General features: G+C 44.9%; 1 protein-coding gene across 1 annotated transcript in view; it reads right to left on the bottom strand.

The window, feature by feature from the left end:
• Positions 1 to 20,045, bottom strand: part of Gldc (glycine decarboxylase) — an 83,223-nt gene extending 63,178 nt beyond the window's left edge. The window contains exons 1-2 of the mRNA XM_028764102.1: positions 19,608 to 20,045; positions 19,031 to 19,109 (exon numbers count right to left, since the gene is read on the bottom strand). Coding sequence (XP_028619935.1) covers positions 19,031 to 19,109; positions 19,608 to 19,871 — 343 coding nt within the window. The 5' untranslated portion in view covers positions 19,872 to 20,045. The remainder of the gene's footprint in view (positions 1 to 19,030; positions 19,110 to 19,607) is intronic.

Here is a 20,045-nt window from a genome sequence, read left to right as displayed (position 1 = left end):
TTTTTTTTTGGTTTTTTAAGGCAGGGTTTCTTTGTGTAGCCCTGGCTGTCCTGGAACTCACTCTGTAGACCAGGCTGGCCTCAAACTCAGAAATCCGCCTGTCTTTGCCTCCTGGGATTAAAGGCGTGCACCACCACTGCCTGGCCTTTATTGAACTCTTTAGCAGTCGAATAATTCCATGTTTTTTTCTGTATCTTTTAAATTTATGCTTTATTTCCTCTAAATAAAGTATTTTCTCACAATAGTATTATGGTATTTTTTTTATAAATTTATTTGTGTGTGTGTGTGTAAAGGTATGCTTTATACACAAAAGCCAGAAGTAGCTCTTTGACACTCTGGAGCAGGAGCTGCAGGCAGTTGTAAGCTGGCCTGTCGTGGGTGCTAGGAATGAAACCTTAGGTCCTCTGCAAGGGCAGTAAGCGAGGCCAGTGAAATGGCTCAGAGGTTAAGAGCACTGATTGCTCTTCCAGAGGTCCTGAGTTCAGTTCCCAGCAACCACATGGTGGCTCACAACCATCTGTAATGGGACCCCATGCCTTCTTCTGGTGTGTCTGAAGATAGTGACAGTGAACTCACATACATAAAATAAAGGATAAATAAATAAAGCGAAAAGTAAGTGCCCCTAACTACTGGGTCACTTCCCTTGTTCCTTCTTTCTTTCAGTTGTCTTTTCTGTCTCTAGAGACAGGCAAGGCCTTATAAAATACATAGCTTAAATTTTGTTTATAATTTTTCTACTGAACTGGTTATTTTCCTTGTCATTTGAAGAGCTATTAAAAAAACAAAACAAAAACCCAGTATCCAACAACATAAAGTAACAATTATAATGAAGGACTCACATGAACTCTCTACTGGTGTTCCCATAATGGGACCTAGTTAGTAAGGAATTATAAAATTCTTGAATGCAGGAAATCCAATCACCTCTGAAATCATTTTAGGAACAGAGTGATTCAAAAGCCCAGTAGGAGGGGAGATTAATTAGCAGTGCCTGGCAGGCCAGCCAAGCTTCAATTAAGATCCTGTGCAAGATGGACAGGTCCCTGCTCCACACTGCGTCACCCGGACAAAGGTCCAGTTCTCAAATAAGAACAGTTTGAAAGGATGTGCTGGTCAAATCAAGAGCTTAGCTCTTAGATGCTACAGAGTATTTTCTAGTGGAAGAATATGACTCTGTATTGTGGGGAGATTGTTCTATATAAGGTATGGAGAGTCAACAGAGAGAAGACTGTGGTCACCAGTTAGCACCAGAGTTCAGAAGGGACATGGGTAAGAGGGGTGATGCCAATTGAATTGTGTCTCCTAAAACAATACATTGCAATCAGAATCCTTGGTATTGTTGAATGTGACTTCGCTTAGATTTTGAGACTTTACAGATAGATATAAATACTCAAAACAAGGTCATACTCGATAATTTTCATCTAATAACGTGGTTTTACAAGAACATGGAGATTTGGGCACATTTGACATTCACTCAACAAGAACACCAGGTTATGCGTACACTATAATGATGTATCTGCAAGCCACGGAATGCCAGCAATGACCAGAAGGCAGAGAGGGATGGAAGAGATTCTTCCTCAGAGTTCCAAGATGGAACCAACTTGTCAGCACCTTGAATTTGAACTCAGCCTAAGAGAACAAGTACCTTTTGCTTGAGCCATCTAGATTGTAACCTTAGCTGACCTATAGAAGCATCTGCTCAGACATTTTCTAGAGAGGCTGTAGGGCAGTTGTCCCTTCTGGACACTGAAACCACAGCCACAGACCAAGGTGGTCTCCAAGTCTTACTTTGCCAGACCAAAAAGGAAAAAAAATGCATACAATATGAAGACCCTACCACCTAAAGAAACCAGCCCAGATGGTTTAAAAGGGGTTCATCTACTGGCACTATCTATAATTGCTACTATGTTTCTGAATGTATTAGAAAATCTAAAGCCAGGCATATTAGCACACATCTGGGGAGGCTAAGGCAAGAGGATCAGAGTTTGAGGTTAACCTAGGCTGCACAGTGAGACTATGTATCAAAAGAAAACTAAAATCCCCGTGCGGTGGTGGCGCATGCCTTTAATCCCAGCACTTGGGAGGCAGAGGCAGGCGGATTTCTGAGTTCGAGGCTAGCCTGGTCTACAGAGTGAGTTCCAAGACAGCCTGGGCTATAAAGAGAAACCCTGTCTCAAAAAAACAAAAACAAAAAAAAAAAGAAAGAAAAGAAAAAGTAAAAAGAAAACTAAAACCAAGAAAAATCCAGTCTATTCAGAGGTGCAGTTCTTTGCCATACCACCTCAACGTGATTTGGACAAATGTCACAGACAATTATTCAGCCCAAAGATTGGCCCTATCACTAGCATAAGGGTATATAACTTTAATTCCAATATCCTGGAGGCAGAAGCAGGAAGAATCTCTGAGTTTGATACTGGTCTGTGTAGTAAGTCCCAGGACAGCCAAGGTTACATAGAAGACCTGTCTCAAGACAAATAAACAAGAAGGCCTGAGCATTACCCATTCATCCTTCCAGTCCAATGTTGGGGAGGCAGGAGATTCTTGAATTCATGTTCTACAAATGGCTGAACTGAGATTCAGTTTGATCCTAACTGGCTCCATGTTTGGCAAAAATAATATAATGTCAATTGACTTGGTTAGAAATAACTAGGATAAGGCTGACAAGCGGACAACCGTGCTTCTCACACAAGCCTGAAGACCTGAGTTTGATCCCCAGAACCCATGGTGGAAGGAGGGCTCTGATTTGTGGAAGGTGTCCTTTGACCATCACACATTTGGCATGGCATGCATGCACCCGCACTCACACACAAGACGCTGGCCAAGTGATCCATCCTGGTTTCCTGATGAGTTGGGTTTTGACACATTCAGCAAAGACCTGGGCAAAGCCCAGCATTTTAATTTTCTCAGGAGAGACTTAAAATAACTGCAATAAGTGGTTTCAAATGTGACCAGTGTGGTTTCAACCTCAGGAAACGTTCTAGGTCTCACAGTTACTCAGACTACTAACATGACTCATCAGTGCAGGAGACTCCTTACCACAGGGAGCGGGGCTGCTCTGTGAGGACACAGGAGCCTCACAGATAAGAAAATGGCTACTGTGCCAAGATCCACAATTATGGACCCACATTTCCCATTTAGTCAGATTATCTGAAAAAAATGCACTCTGTGTGTGTGTGTCTGTCTGTCTGTCTGTCTGTCTGTTATAGCACATGAATGGAGATTAAAGGAAATTTTTATGGACTCAGTTCTCTTCCTTTTCATGGGTTCTTAGGAGCAAATAGGCACAAAGGTGCTTACTAGGCCATCTTGCTGTCCCCAAAAATGTGCTTTAAAAACTCAGATTCAGAGAGTCAGAAGCAGGTCAGGACATGACGAGAGCTTTGGGGTTCAGTATAAAATGCAGAAAACTGCTCAACTACAATCAACCCATCCACCTCTTGCTGGAAGGAGCTCCACTGTGTGTCTTAGTTACTTTGTGAATTCTCCTTTTTCCCACCCTTCACCTCCCCCCCTCCACCCAGATTTCTCTCCCTATCTAGGAGAGAAAGAATAGAGTGGAGACAGAGATCCTGAAACCTAATTTCTTTCTTGTTTCTTCTTTACTTGTAGCTGGTCTTTGCTACTTTGTGAGTTCTTCTTTTTCCCACTCTTTATCCCCCTCACTGATTCCAGCCTCTATCACTGGATTGGAGACAAAGGAGGATAGTGCAAGATTAAACAAGACTGACTGGTTCCACGGGAGGGGGGTTTACTAAGGATGGAGGGTGAGAGAGAGAGAGGGAGACAGAAGATGGCGGAGAGGAAAGAGAGCGAGGTCGGGGAAGCTCCGCCTATTTATACGGATGATGATGTAGCTCCTGTAGCCAGGCGAATTGTGGGAGTGTCACCCTAGTTGCCTCGGCAACGATGTGACACCACTGAGTTTGGACCTATACCAACAGATAGGATGGAGGGGGAACTTTGAATCTAATTTCTTTCTTTTTGTTTGTTTGAACACTACTACGAACTAACTGCAACCAATCCCCATGAAAAACAATAACCACCAACCTCACCTCTCAGGGCCCCTGCATTTATAAAGTCTCTGAAAAGTTCCCAGAATTCCAAACTTCACACAACTGCAGAGATTATCTGCAGCTGGCTAAACCATGCCTCTGCTAGCATGAAAATTCTTTTTAGCTGGGTGTTGGGGGTGCACGCCTTTAATCCCAGCAATCGGGAGGCAAAGGCAGGCAGATCTCTGTAGATCACCAGGGCAACCTGGTGGTCTACAGAGCAAATTCTAGGCCAGCAAGAGCCATATAGCCAGATCATCTCAAAACAAACAAAACTTGTATGACATTCAAATGGGAAAGCAGGACACTACCACCGGAGATCCTGACATTTCTGGAGACTCTTAACTAGAATAATAAAGAAGCCTGAATCATTCACTTACAAGAAAACAAAATCTTTGATATACTTCTAGATGCAATGGGGAACATCTACCTCTAGTTGTTAGAGTGAAGTTCTAATCTCTTCCTTCTGCATCCTCCCAGCTACCCAGAGGAAAAGCCACACTTATGAGGTTCAAGTCTTCCTTCCCCATGGTATTTACGCTTTGTGATGGTCTGCGTATGCTCGGTCTAGGGAGTAGCACTATGAAAAGGTGTAGCCTTGTTACAGTAGGTGTGTCACTGCGGATGTGGGCTTTACGACCCTCATCCTAGCTGCCTGGAAGCCAGTATTCTGCTAGCAGCCTTCAGGTGAAGATGTAGAACTCTCAGCTCCTCCTGCACCATGCCTGCCTGGACGCTGCCAGCTGCCATGCTCCCTCCTTGATGATAATGGACTGAACCTCTGAACCTGTAAGCCAGCCGCAATTAAATGTTGTCCTTTATAAGACTTGCCTTGGTCATGGTGTCCGTCCACAGCAGTAAAACCCTAACTTACACTTGCTCTCTCTTTCTGTTGCGCAGGAAGGGAGGTAATAGAATGAGCTTTGCCCTGCATATCACTTGTACCCTGGTGAGTGTGGTAAGCCAGCCATGGTGTGGCTTGTGATTACTAAGGGAGAGGCAGGAGGTTCTTAAGTTTGAGGCCAATCGATGCTACAGGGCAAGACCCTGTCTCAAAAAGCGAATGGCTGGGGATATAGCTCAGTCATACAGCAATGCTGGGTTCTATCCCCAGCATAGGTAATGACAACCTGACACAATCTTGAATCCTCTGGTAAGGGAATGCTAATTGAGTCCTGCACTGATTCACAGCTCTCTGTTCTTGACTACCGCTAATGTGACTGATCTGCTGCCTTGACTTTTGCACAAGGGTGGGATGTGACCTGGAATTGTGAGACAAATAAATGCCTCTCTGTGCCCTTCCCCCAGCCTTGAGCAGGCCTGAGAGACCTTGCTTACCACAGCAGACCAAGTGATAGGATCTAGGTGGAGTTACCCACCTTGGCTACACCAAACTTAGAAGAACTGCCCTGGGCTTGCCTTGAGATATCTCCAGCCGTGACCATGACCAAGAACGGATTATCCCACCCATCTCTGGCTTAAACCAGAAAGGGTTTTGGTGGGGCCTTCCCCTTTAAATTGAGAGCTGAACATTAAAGCATTGAGCCTTGATCAGAGAACTTTGTCTTGGCTTCATCTCTTCTCGCCTTCCATCCACCTTTCATTCCCAGCCCCCCTTCCAGGTGCACCCAGTTAATCCGTGGCCACAGGCGGCTACACCTCTCCCTTTAAGTTATTTTGTCAGTGTATTTATCACAGCATCTGGAAACAAATCTAAGACGGCAAGTTCTTGGTCATGCTTCCTAAAGTGTGAACGCCGTGAGGGGCCGTTCCCACTCTCTCATCGCTGCTCATCATACCTGAACTCCCTAACTAGAAGCCAGGACATTGCTACGATAAAAATCTAAGACCTCAGGCTGCCTCACCCACGCAGAAGAAAAACTGTTCTCCAAACGCAGAGCTCGGTGTGCACACAGTTTCAGATGCTTTCTCACTGCTCTTATGTCTCATATCCATTCAGGAAAAGTCACTTGGGTGCATATGCAGAAGGGGCAACCCGGTGTACTTAGAATCCTAGGGTCAGCCGCCATCTTGACATGTCCACATAGCCATGGAAGGATAGGAGAGAAATAGGGGTAAGTTCACAGATTCATAGTCAGCGATGTACAACTAGTCCAGACCAGCCGAAATGGAACTGAGCAGAACCAGGCTTCCAAGTCTATAATCAAAGTCATAATCAAATCCAAGTAGAACTCTCATTGGAAGAACACAGTGCCATTCGTCACTTCTCATACGCTTTGGAAAGTACAATTAAATAACTAGGAAAGAAATGAAGACAGAGCCAGGAAGGAGACATCCATTAAAAGCCATGAGGAGGCCAGGCACAGTGTTTTATTCCCTTAATGCTAACACTTGGGAGACTGAGACAGAAGGATTACCATGAGTGTGAGGATAATTTGAGATACATAGTTGAGTCAGAAGCCAGCCTGAGCTGCACAGTGAGATTCTGTTCTCACAAAACCAGCAAGAATCAGTTGGAGACAAGCTGTCATGTTTTTTAAGATGCCTTCAGCCCTGCAGGGCCACTGGACACCACACGCCCAGTTGTGTACTTCCAACCGTGCAGCAGCTTAGGCAATCTTTCTCACATCTGAGCAGCAAGTTCTTTCCTTGTGGAACAAACACCTGCTTCTGACCTGTTTATCCCCTTGCCTCAGAGCATTACATAATGGCCTGGTCCTAATGGGCAGAGAACAGAGTTCAGTGCCCTCTGTGCTCTGGGGCTTCTCAGTCGCCAGGTGGGGAGGGGACTGTGTCTCATCTTCTTGGAATTCACTGAGCACACCTCCTTCCTCCTTATGTAACTGCACAGGACAAAGACTTTCTAAGAGCAGCCTCCTTACCATGTGTGCCTAAAATATCCAGAACCTTGTACCAAGTGAATCTTTTCGTTTTGAGACAGGATTGACCCTGGTTGACCTGGAACTCTTGCTGTGTAGACCAAGCTGGCCTCAAATTCAGAGATAATGCCTGTTTCTGCCTACAGGTGCTGGGATGAAAGGTGTGCCAACACACCTGGTCCGAACAGATGTTTTATAACAGCATGGGTCTCAAACACCGGGCACATTGCTGTGACTATTGAGATTTCTCAGATGAATGAATCTGTATAAGAAACGCCCTGAAATGGAGACAGGCTACCTGAGTCAAGATGTATATTGTACCAAAGCACACGCCTACTTGAATACATGCTCTCCATCTGTAACCCATGACAAAATCCTATATTTTGTTCTTAATTATATAGGACAGTGCATTTGTGATTCACTGTAACTCCCTAATCTGAAGATAACATTCCTGTGGTCCTATACAGTATTCATGCACACTGCTCTTATAATGCTAGTCCTCTTTCTTTCTCTCTCTCTTTCTCTTTTTTTTTTTTTTGGTATGAGGGATTAAACAACATTGTATATGCTAAGCAAGCATTTTACCCCCGATCTACACCCTAAATGTTTATCATCTATATATTTCTTTTAAGATTTATTCATTTTATTTATATGAGTATACTGTAGCTGTTTTCAGACACCCCAGAAAAGGGCATTGACTCCATTACAGATGGTTGTGAGCCACCATGTGGTTGCTGGGAATTGAACTCAGGATCTCTGGAAGAGCAGCCGGTGCTCTTAACCTCTGAGCTATCTCTCCAGCCCTATTGTCTGTATTTTTAAAGAACAAATACAAGGAAGATGTGGTAGTGCATGCCTGTATATAATCCTAGCACTTAAGCTGAGACAGGAAGATTGCTCTGCTTTCAAGACCAACCTGAACTAGCCAGAGTCTCAAGGAAACAAAACTGGGTTGGTAAAATGGCTCGGACAGTAAAGGTGCTTGCTGCTAAGCTTGAGTTCAATCCCTGGGACTCCCATGGAAGGAAAGAGCCAACTAGCCAGCCTTCATACACACATACACACACACACACACACACACACACACACACACGATAAATGTAATAGCAATGAAAAAGTAAACATGCACATAGAACATCTCTGGGATGATTCACAGAAAGCTGAGGTCAGAGGGAGAGCTGAGTCTCGCTTTCCCTTGAAAATCTTGTGTGCCTGAGTTTTGGATAGTGCACTTATATTACTTATGATAACAATTAAGTAACAACATCATTCCCGAGATGCAGTTGGGAAGTAGACGGCGTGTGGCGCTCTCTGAATGACACTATTTGCCAGCAGCCCAGCCAGCAGCATCCGCACAGAGCAGACAGTGTCACAGGCTCCCCCTCACCCCCGATTTGTCACCCTCCTACACTTGGCAAGGCACTAAGAAAGCCTCCAAGGAAGTCGTCAGGACTGAAAACCAACACGCTCATACTTGAGTTTGCCCAGCCAATGTCACCAGTTGGAGAAAGGTCTTTCTTTGCCAGAGGCTGAAGGGAAAAGTTGGGACAGATTGTAAGGGTGGAAATTGTCTTGGCAGATTTTTCTTGCCAGCATGCATATCCCTGGCTTCAGAGCTGTGTGGAAACCATGGAGGGGTGGGGGTAGGGGTGGGGGTTGGGGAATGGGTAGGCAGGTGTCAACCATGATCGGTGTTTTATGAGAGATAGTTCATGTTACAATTTTCTGAGTAAAAGGCAGAATGAAGATTCAAATTCTGCCTAAAAACAGCCTTTCTTTCACATCACCTAGTCATTTACAACACCTATTTTTTTTTTCTTTAAATCTTACCCTTAACCTCCTAGTGTCCATTCACCAGTCCAGGTACCTGTGGGGGTCAAGTTTCCTTCCTGGGAAGTAGAGGATTGTTAAAGGAAACCAAACCAAACCAGATTCTCTGTCCACTGTGGAGAGGACACTGATGGAAGGCCCGTAGCTACTTGCAATGAGTCAATGTCTTAGTCCCATTTCTTGCTACATTGGTAAAAACAAAACAAAACCAACCAACCAAACAAACAAACAAACACCCTAAATTTTAAGTGCAGCTTTAGGGAAGTGAGTAAATCTGGCCACAATTCCAGCTGCAGTCACTGCGGGGAAGTCAAGGCAACAGCAGGGGCTTGGAGCGGCCATCTCCTTACATCAACAGTCAAGAACAGAGAGCGATTCAAGGACTGCCCCATGCCCGTGCTCCCCTCTTCAACGGTACAGGATTCGCTGCCCAGGTGCCAATCATCGGTGGACCTTCAACTTCCAGTTAACGTCATCAAGATGATCTCTGCCCCGAGCCGTCCTATCCCTTCCCCTTAGACAGCTCTTTCCTGGATGATCCTAGACAGTGACCAGATTCCAATTAGTAAGACACCATAACTCCTCAAATCACCACCACCACCTAAAGGAGTTGAGGCACGTCTCCTCTGTGTTCTGATGGTTCCTTCCTTCACATCACAGAGACCACTGCAGTGGATCCTGCTCAACTGAAAGACACACAGCTTCAAGATCAACAGCACAGCAGCCACAGTGACAGAGAAAAGAGGGATATCCTATCTGTCATTTTGTTCCTCAAACCCAGATCTCTTCTTTCTCTGGGTGGCCTCATCAGGGTCTCTCCATTTTACTTTTTAAAAAAACAGAGAAACACTGCAATTCATAATATTTATCTAGAACACCAGATGACCCCTGTATTCGTACTCAGGCCAGATGGTTAGGTTAAAATGAAAGTCTTCAGAGTTTGTTTTTCCTCTTTTCTGCCCAGGGCATGCTGTTATGCCCTGCAGAGAAGAGCACAAGGGGAAGTGTATGCTCTAAGAGCTTACCTCAAACAGCCTACCCTGCCTAAGGGAAAGACAGATGACAACTTTTTATAGATCAAAGGAACGATCTATGGAGAGGTCTGTGGTTTCATAATTTATAATCTCACCAAGTAATGAATTGTAATCTATTTGCAGACAGGCACATGGTGGATTGAGAAAAGTGTATTGCAGTGAGGATCACCTAAGCTGTCACATACGGGTAGTTCCTCACAACTAATAACTTACCTACCACAGAATCCATAGCAGGTTACTACAAAAATTGTTTTCCTAAATGGTTCAGCTATATTACTATAAGCAAACCTTTGGAAAACATTTATAAGCAGAAACTTGATGCTATTGGAATAGTTCTATCAGTGCCTACAAATAACTTTAGATTCAGAGATTTCAACTTGTCAGAGTTTAATCAGCATTGAGAATCCATACTTAAACTCTCCGTTTGTACTATAAAATATCCTGGGAATAAGCAAAACAGGCCTGAGCAGAGAAAAGGAGATTTATGGGGTGAGGAGGATAGCTCCGTGGTTATGAGCACCTGTTACTCTTGCTAAGGACCAGTGTTCAACTCTCATCATCCACACCCAAGTTCCAGGAACTCTCCTGGCCTCCAAAGGGGCACCCACAAGTCCACATACACATGAATTAAATTAACAATAAGTGTTTTGTTTTGGATTTGGTTTTGGCTTTGAGGTAGGATCTCATTATGCAACTCTGGCTGTCTTGGATCTCACTATGTAGACCAGACTGGCCTCAGTTTACCACGACCTACCTGCCTCTGCCTCCCAAGTTCTGAGATTAAAGGCATGAGCCACCATGTCTGCCATAACTTATAAGTAAGTTTTCATCCTCAATACAACAAACATAAAGCAAGGCACAGCTCCTGGGCCAGCAGTTTAGCAAAGACATGCAGGAGTCAGAAGACACGGAGAACATCGGATAACCTTGTGATCTTACGTGCCCCAGTGCCTGCCTTCAGAATGGGTGCGCTGCCCCGTCCTTGCTCCCTGTTCCATGAAGTTGGTCGTTGGACCTCTAGGTGCAAGGTGGATGAGCCTTTCCACCTCTTTCCAAGCCCAGTGATCTGAGCTGACCGGCAGACCTTGAAGTCCTTGGCCCTGGATGGTTCCAATCCTTGGCCTCAGCTGAACTCACTGACCACATTTTTGGTTCTTGCTCCTGGATCGCTAAATGATGCCTGACAGAATCAACACCACTCAACCTCAGCAGGCTCTCTGTGAGGGGTGACCTCCAGTTTTACCACCTAGACAAACATGTTGACTCTTTTCAAACTCCACTTTTACCTAAGTCAAAGTCAGTCTTATTCTTCCTGCTTACCGTGAAGAGAATACCGGGCAAGCAGCGCCCAAACTCCTACCACCCTAGGGGGCGCTCTTGATTCTGCGGACATTTTTCCTTCTTGGACCCAAGAGAGGTACAAAATTCAACACAGTGCTCCAAGAAAATTGTCTTCCTGACCCTGGTGACTCTACCTGACTGTTCCCCTCCACATGTTCATCTTTTTCACGTTCTGGGTCTGTCTTTTTTCTCTGCAGTCCACTGGGGAAGTCACTCGTTCCCATGAAGTCACTGTGGGAGCACTGGAGCTCCCTACAGCTTTTCGACTCTTACCTTTCCCAGATTTGCACAGCCATCTCAGAGTCTCTGTGTTCAGTCTTCCTACCTCCGTACCATTCTACCAGGATCAGAACTGCAGTAGTCTGAGGGCGTCATACCCGCTTCCATCTTGTGTATTTATTTAGCATGGTCTTGGCGCCTGCTTCCAGGAAGAACTGAACTATCTCACATTTAACATACGCCATGTACACTTTTTGGCTCTGAACCCTCATATCTTGTTTTCCTTACTCCCCGACAATGAAATAGTCTGCTTACAGTTTATCCATGACTCCTCAAACAGCCTTGTGTTTTTATACTTCCACCTCTGCCGATGCCATAATCTGTTTCCATCCTATCTGCAGAATAGTCAGTATTTATCTTGCTGTTATTACCACTTGACTCTAGTGTATCCAGTGCCCGTGTGGCACCTTCCACCTTCCAACACCCCTTTTCATACTCCAAGGTCACCGGCACTCAAATACACTCCAGCCCCCACTACTCACATGTGATTACTTTAAAAGAAAAAAAAAATCACAGGCAGGAATCTAAACCTTAAGCTAGAACAAAGAAGTAGCATTCAGGCATGAAAATAACTTTGGGCTAGGACAGGGAAGTAGGCTCAGATATTTTGGTCATCCTGATAAGCCCTTACAAATAGTGAATCACAGAAGTGATCAGGGAACTCTGTTTATTGTCCTGCTTGTTCTTTAACTATCTGGGTTTATTGTCTTGCTTGTTCCTTGACTATTTTCATCTATTTTATTGCTAGTTTTTCAACCTAGAGCTGATCTTAATACTTGCATGCAGGTCGGGCGGTGGTGGCGCACGCCTTTAATCTCAGCACTTGGGAGGTAGAGGCAGGTGGATTTCTGAGTTCGAGGCCAGCCTGGTCTACAAAGTGAGTTCCAGGATAGCCCGGGCTATAAAGAGAAACCCTGTCTCGAAAAACAAACAAACAAAAAAAACCAAAAAAACTAAAAACAAAAAAACAAAAGAAAAACTTGCATGTAATTTAAGCGGTATAAAATCGAAAAAGAAGGAGGGATGGGGAAAGGGGATAACACCTGAAATGTAAATAAATATCAAATAAAAAAAAGAAAAAATATTTTGACATTTCTGTCAACAATGTGGTCAATGTGGTTTTATATATCAAAGCCCAAGAAAATTTAAACAAGCCTCTCGGTAAACTAGGATGGGAAGCTGACAGAGGAAACTATGGAAGCAGACCAGGAAACTACAAACTCAAACAACTACTGCTAACAAAGGCCACAGGAAACACCAATTCAAAACCTAAAAAGCTAAATAGTCCAAGGAATTTCATGTAGGGACAAAGGGTCCTTCCTCATTAGTGATCTCCAAGGATAACACTGTATCTACAATGCTGAATAAGTAATTTGATAGCACTGAATATTTTTAATGCTATTTAAAATTCATCATAAGTTAATGTTAGGTAGGGAATATGTACAAATTGGGGAACATGGAGTCTTTTTTTTAAGGCAGTAAACTATTCTAATTCAATGATCAATACAGTTCGTTGTACAGTTCCAAACCCCTAGAACATACAATATCAGTATCCACTACCACATTAAAAAATTATGCTAATTCCTGAGTTAACTATGAACCATGAATAAACATGAATTGATATTTATCCATCAGCCAGACATGATGGTACACATCAAGTCTAGCATGCAGAAACCTGAAGACAACCACAAAGATGAGGCCACGATGGGATGCGTAAGATGAAGGGGAGGAAGGAAAAAGTGGTCCATTAATTGTAACAGACCGACCAATCTGGTGGGAGGTTGAGGCCAGAAATATACAGGAAATGTGTGGATATTGCACTGAAACCTTTATCAAAAATTAGATCTGCAAATATCTTTAAAATTCTTCTTTTAAAAATGTATGTTAGCTGGGCGGTGGTGGCGCACGCCTTTAATCCCAGCACTTGGGAGGCAGAGGCAGGCGGATTTCTGAGTTCGAGGCCAGCCTGGTCTACAGAGTGAGTTCCAGGACAGCCAGGGCTAGACAGAGAAACCCTGTCTCGAAAAAAACAAAAAACAAAAAACAAAAAAAATTTATGTGTATTAGTATTTTTGCCTGCACATGTCTGTGTACCACATGCATGCCTGGTAGCCAGAGGCCAGAAGACATCAGACAGACCCTGGGAACTGGAGTTACAGATGGTTCTAAGTTGCCAAAAGGGTGCTGAGAACCAAACTCCACTGCTCTACAAAACCAGCAAATGCCCTATCCACTAGTCTCTTTACACTCTTTGGCAAGTAAACACTAAGAAAAAAGAAAACTTGGGTCTGGAGAGATGGCTCAGTGGTTAAGAGCACTGACTGCTCTTCCAGAGGTCCTGAGTTCAATTCCCAGCAACCACATGGTGGCTCACAACCATCTGTAAAGGGATCTGGTGGTCTGTCTGAAAACAGAGACAGTGTTTTCATATACAGAAAATAAATAACTAAATCTTTAAAAAAAGAGAGAGAGAAAGAAAAAGAAAATTTAAGACGGGTAGACCCAAATGAACCTCATGGCAGCTTGTGGGAACTGTAGCTTATAATTGTTTTAGAGAAACCATTGAATTTGGCAAAAATTTCTAACTAGAAATAGATAACCTATAGTTTTTCCAAAATAGTCCACTTCAAGCAAACAAACAAGATTAAGGAATGTTACTTATACAAAATATTATATATATGAGACAGTTTCTCTGTTTAGCCTTGGCTGTCCTGGAACTAGATCTCTGTAGACCAGGCTGACCTTGAACTAAGAGATTTGCCTATCTCTGCCTCCCAAGTGCTGAGATTGAAGTCGTGTTTTTAAAAGACTAATTTGTACTCAGTGTGCATGTGTGTACACTTGTGCATGGCAGAGAACAACCTGTGTGGTTCATTTTCTCCTTCCACCTTGTCGGTTCTGGGGATTGATCAGACTTGGTTATAACTACCCTTATACTCTCAGCCATCTCACCAGCCCATAATACTTTTAAAAAATTAGATTTATCTTTATTGATGCTAGATGGATTCCATGATCCTTTAAGGTAAGGGGGCTGGGAGAGATAGCTCAGACACCCCCAGCACCCCAGACAAGCAGCTCACTCACAACCACTAACTCTAGTTCCAGGGAATCTAACAACCTTCTTCATACTCCAAGAGCGCCTGCACTCAAATACACTCCTGCCTCCACTATCACATGAAATTATTTTTTAAAAAATTAAATTATACTTTGCTATTTCTGTCAACAGTGTAGTCAGCATGGTTTGATATATCAAGACCCAAGAAACCTTAAAATATTTTCATGCTAAAAATAAACTTTATAAAAACTGGAATTTATGGGCTTCCTAGTAGTCCCGCAGCTGTGGGTTCAAGTCTAGCATTTCAAATACTACTTCTAGCTCAGGATCAAAGGGAGCCATATATATACACACTCACCTCACATCTGAAGCAGCACCTGGGTGAGTACCTCGCTTTAGCCCTTTTGTAGTGTCCTGGAAGCCAATAGCCCCCTGTTGGAACCATACCTGAAGTCCCCTCACACTCTATAGATTTCTTATTTTCCAAAACTCAAGTCTAATTCTTGCTATTGCAAGTTCAGAATAAATAACCTCAACTTTGTCATTGAGCTAGTCTTTAGTCCACAATCCTAGTTATAAATGAGGCAGACTTATCTCAGTTGGGAAGGATTAGGAGGAGTCAGAAATACCTAAGAGAGCCTCGAGACTGAGGACCCTCCGGGTAGGACTTGGGGAAGGATGGCTGCCTTCTTCTGACTGCTCAGATCAGCTAGACTACCTAAACCCTCTGGATGATAAAGTTATCACTTGCATCTGCATTGCACAATGCCCCTCCCCTGATCACTGCCCTCCATTAAACATTTATTTTAAAATTCATTCTGACAACACACCTTAGAACACCCAGTCCCCACGAGCCTCATCCGAACTCATTCTGACAGCTCAGCGCCTCAGCTCCAGTTGACTAGTTTGAACATTGGGAGGGTTGGTCTCCGCTCTCCCAAAGCGTGCCCAGGGAAAGCAGTGTGTGGGTTTGTATAAACTTTAATCTCTGTGGCATTTGGTTGGTTAGTTTGGGCTAGTTTAATCTGGCTCCTTTGAGATGACGTGACTGGAAAGATTTACACAGCAAAACAGAGCAGCACAACTGAAAACTCATCAGTTTGGTTTCCGAAATAACTTTTTAATTAGCTATAGCATTAACAGAAGAAACAAAATAATTAGGAGACAGCTTGTGGTAGTCAGAGAAACCAATGTTCCCACTAAAATATGGTCCTTAACTGATTTATTTACTGATTTATTATTTTTTATTTATTTTTATTTTATTATTTTGATGCAAGGTTGTGGCTGAGGAGGGAAATTCATCTGAGTGGAATTAAGCTGTGGGGATTTCGAGCTGAGAGGTATAGCTTGCTTCTCTGAGTAACGACTTACTGAGAGACTAACTGATAAGAGTATTTTTTCGGGGAAACCAGGCAGGGCAGCATTGGGAATGTGAACATTTCTCATTATTTTTCAAGGCACTTTCTGAAGTGTCAGAGAGGAAGTCTCTTTCCAGACTGCTGGGACCCTATGCTCCGTCCTATACTTTCTGGTCCCTCTGTCTGCAGCAGCATCCTCCATGTTTGTCAGTAAGGAGTTGTTTCTCACCCATGCAAGCTCTGGGCCTCCGCACCCACCGCACTTCCTTCATCCTGGTGGTGAGCCTGAAGCTCCACACGTACAGCCGCATCATGGTGTCTCATTCCCACAGGGGAGGTTTGCACACCACAAAATGGCTCCTCCAGGATGACTGGCTTGTGCACCTTAGAAGAGCCAGGGCGAGAGTTCTCTGCTTTGCCTGGGACACTATGAAAATCAGCAATGTCATGACTAGAGAGGGGAGACGAAGCCAGATGGGCTGAGTTTGCATCCTGCTCCCACCAAAAGGTCATGCAGTAAGACCCTGGCTCATTAAAGAGCCTCTGTATACCCTGGTTTCTTCCTTTTAAAGCTGTGCAATGGTAGTGTGGGCCTATAGTCTCAGGTATCTTGGAAGGGAAGATAAGAGAAGCACTTGAGTCCATGAATGTGACCAGCCTGGGCTACACAATTGAGATCTTTGTCTCTAAAACAAAGGGCAGAGGGGGAGAGAGACTATAATGAGGATTGAATAAAGAATACACAGAAAGCACTTTTCAAACATGCCCATGGGAGGCGCTACACAAATGTTTAACTTCATATCGTTATGTGTAAGTGCTGACCCAACTATCTACCCATTACATACAAGGAGGATGGTAAAGACAGCAGCCTGCTCCTAGAGCCACCACAGCAAATACTTGTTTGCTACAGAAGAGCATCAGTACTCACGGGAAGGGAAGTGTGAGTAAGACTGCTCCACTCCTAAATGTTCCTCCTGTAGGCCACAAGAAAGCAGCCTGCTTTCCTCACAGAGACCGTCCTCAGCCATGACACATCCGAGCCTTGTAAACTCAGCATCCCCACCATCCCATCACCCCTGGTCCTTGGCCCAATAAGCATGCTCTGCAGGAAAGGGGAGGTGGGAAAGGAGAATTTTGACTGTAGAGTATTTTCTCCACGGGACTTCAAAGTCTTGGGAAGCTATTCCCAGTGACAGGGGCAAATATATCTCTTGCTAGAAAAATCTGAACTAAACAACAACAAAACAAGTCATTTTTAATCCCAGCACTCAGGAGGGAGACAGAGGCAGGTGAATCCCCACCTTTGTGGAAAGTCTGGTCTACATAGTTCCAGGCCAGCTACGGGGGGTTGGGGGTGGGGGTAGGAGAGTCTATTTGGAGGGAGAGGGAGACAGAGGGAGACAGAGGGAGGGAAGGAGAAAGAGAGAGAGGGAGAAGGAGGGAGAGAGGGAGAAGAAGGGAGAGAGGGAGAAGGAGGGGAAGAGGGGGAGGGGGGAGAACTCTGATTAATTCACCAAGCCTTAAGGCTCCTAAAAGGACATCTTACTTTAGAGCATGTTGTGTTGTACAAGGGGCTAATCTAGACATTCTGTTTTTGAAAGTCTCAGGAAGGCAATTATTTGCACAAATATTCACCAATGGCTTCCTTGACAAATACACAACTAAGGACAGATGTGCACTCCTTTAATCCCAGCTGGTCTCCAAAGCGGGCCAGCTAGAGCAACATAGTGAGACCCTATAGTAAAAAAAGGAGGAGGAGGGGGAGGGGGAGGAGGAGGAGGAGGAGGAGGAAGAGAAGGAGGAGGAGGAAGAGGAAGAGAAGGAGAAAGAGAAGGAGGGAGAGGAGGAGGAGGAAGAGGAGGAGGAGGAGGAGGAGGAAAGAAGAATCACACATATAAAACTGCTTAAAAATACAGTTTTTCCACATTATGGGGTACACATGATATAAACTTTACTCAATGAATAAGGACCAGAGAATCACAAATTTGAGGCTGGCCTGAGCTGCATAAAAGTTCTTATTTCTAAAAGCAAATAAGTCAACCTCTTTGTTTTTCTCACATTTGATGGCTCAGAATGTTGCTGTTCTGGAGCTGAGACACATACATCTATGGCCACTTCCCTAAGTCTCAGGTGGTTTTCTTAGTGAGCAAGATCCTTGCCATCAGAATTTGACAGCAGCAAGGCCAGCAGCCCTAGGTAGAACTCTAGGTACTACATTCCCCAGCTGCAGCCAGAACAGGCTCAGGTCATCTTTTAAAACAAAATCAGGTTTGCATCTAGAATTGTTCTCACAGAAACCAAACCAAACAAGCAACGGCAGGCAAGCAAGCAAGCAAGCAAACAAACAAACAAACAAACAAAACAATTGCCCTAGATAAATATCTCTGTGATCTGAGTAACCAGGTGAGGGAGCTTGGTGGTTTTTGATTTTCTTAGAGTTCTCAGTTCTGACCATCCCTTAACGTGTCTAGGTTCTTCCCTGACTCCTAGAAGTCAAAGCCATATAAACCCAGAGCATGTCGGGCAGTGGTGGCGCACGCCTTTAGTCCCAGCAATTTAGGAGGCAGAGGCAGGCAGATTTCTGAACTCCAGGCCAGCCTGGTCTACAGAGTGAGTTCCAGGACACCCAGGACTACTCAGAGAAACCTTGTCTCGAAAAACTAAAATAAATAAATAAATAAATAAACAAACAAACAAACAAACAAATAAGCAAGCAAGCCTATAAATAGCCTGAGATTTCTTAACCAAGCACAAATCGGTTTTTGTGTGCTTTTCAGAACCACTTGGGCTTGCAAAGCGTTTAAGGTGGGTGAGTGTGAGAGGAAACCCGACCGGAGACAGAAGAATTTGAAACTCTGGTGATTTTGAGACGTCTGTAAGTCCCCTTCCAAATAAGTCTCTAGCTGCAGGACCTCAGGTGATTCCTTTGTCCTTTCCGAGTCTCACCTGACCTACAGAGATAACAACCCTCCCAGCTCAAAGGAACAAAAAGCCCTTCCGGTGGGCGTGCTGAGGTGGAGAGTCCTAAACCAACACGTGTCTTCTGCAAGGCCTTCTTTGAGAAAGCTTGTAGGTTCCTCGCCAGCAACCCAGGGATAAAGACTATGAAAGGGGCTACAAAGATTCTTCTCTGGGAAGAAAAATCCCAGCGTTTTAGGGCCCGTCAAGTCCTGAGCAATCCGACCCCAGAGCGTTTATAGAAGGCAGAGCAGCAGAACCCCAGAGAGTCCTCCCCGCCACTTACAAACAGGGTCTTCCATTTTCAAGGGTCTCTTCAAGCGGATGCCGGCAGGGACCGTCTTCTCGATGAGTTCATCAATGCTCTAAAATTTAAAAAACGCAAGCTGGTGAACACGACAGGCAGAACAAAATACCTAAGTTAAGAGAGTCACCTCAGTTTTTCGTCTTCAAAGGCTGGTAGGAACTTCATTTAAATCGTCTAATTAGGGGTTCTTTTTAAAGTGAAACTTCAGAAAGCAGAAATCTTTTGGAGGAGGAGAAAAAAAATGATGGAGCCAGATGGTAAATCCGCTACTCCGGGTTCGGAAGCTGAAACTGGAGCTGACCGGATTAATGTACTCTAAGTAGGGATTCTTCCTCCTTTTCCAGCAAAATTGGGGTTCATCTGGAGTTGGGGATATTTTTAAAATGCACTACTTTTGAAGAGCGGGAACAGCAGGAAAGTTAAGAGAGAAGGAAGCACCAAGATTAAGAGCGAGCTCGCTTCCAAGCTGAGGCCCGGGACTCAGGAGGAGGGCAAGGTGGGAGCCCGGAGGCCCGGCAGGCAGAGCCCCGGCAGGGTGGAAGGTGGAGGGCCTTACCGCCAGCCCCAGCGCCTGCAGCATCTCTCTCCGGTCTTTGTCTCCGGGGCCGATGTGTCTCCGAGCGAAGTCATCGTGTCTGGGCAGGAGGCGCTCCAGGAGGCGCGAGGCCCTAGCCGCCCCGCGGTCCCCGCCACCGCCTCCGCCGCCGCTGCTGCCCCGACTCCGCGGCGCCCAACTCAAGCCGGTGCCCCGAGCCAGGCGGTGGCCGCCCCCGGCTCCGCGGCCCAGGCGCAGCCCCCATGCCCTGGCACACAGCTGCATGGACGCCGTCACCTCCCCAGCCCACGATGGTCAGCGGCGCTCTCCGGTCCTCCTCTGGTCCCAGTGCCCCGCGAGTGGCCGCTGTAGCCCTGGGTCCCGATCACTGCGGGCAATGAATGGGTGCAGAGAACTGCACTAACTCTTGCAAACTTCCTCCTCCCCTGGAGGCACCTG

Source organism: Grammomys surdaster, unplaced genomic scaffold, assembly GCF_004785775.1.
Source record: "Grammomys surdaster isolate TR1022 unplaced genomic scaffold, NIH_TR_1.0 141, whole genome shotgun sequence".
NCBI lineage: Eukaryota > Metazoa > Chordata > Mammalia > Rodentia > Muridae > Grammomys > Grammomys surdaster.
This window is presented reverse-complemented; position numbering and strand designations above follow the sequence as displayed.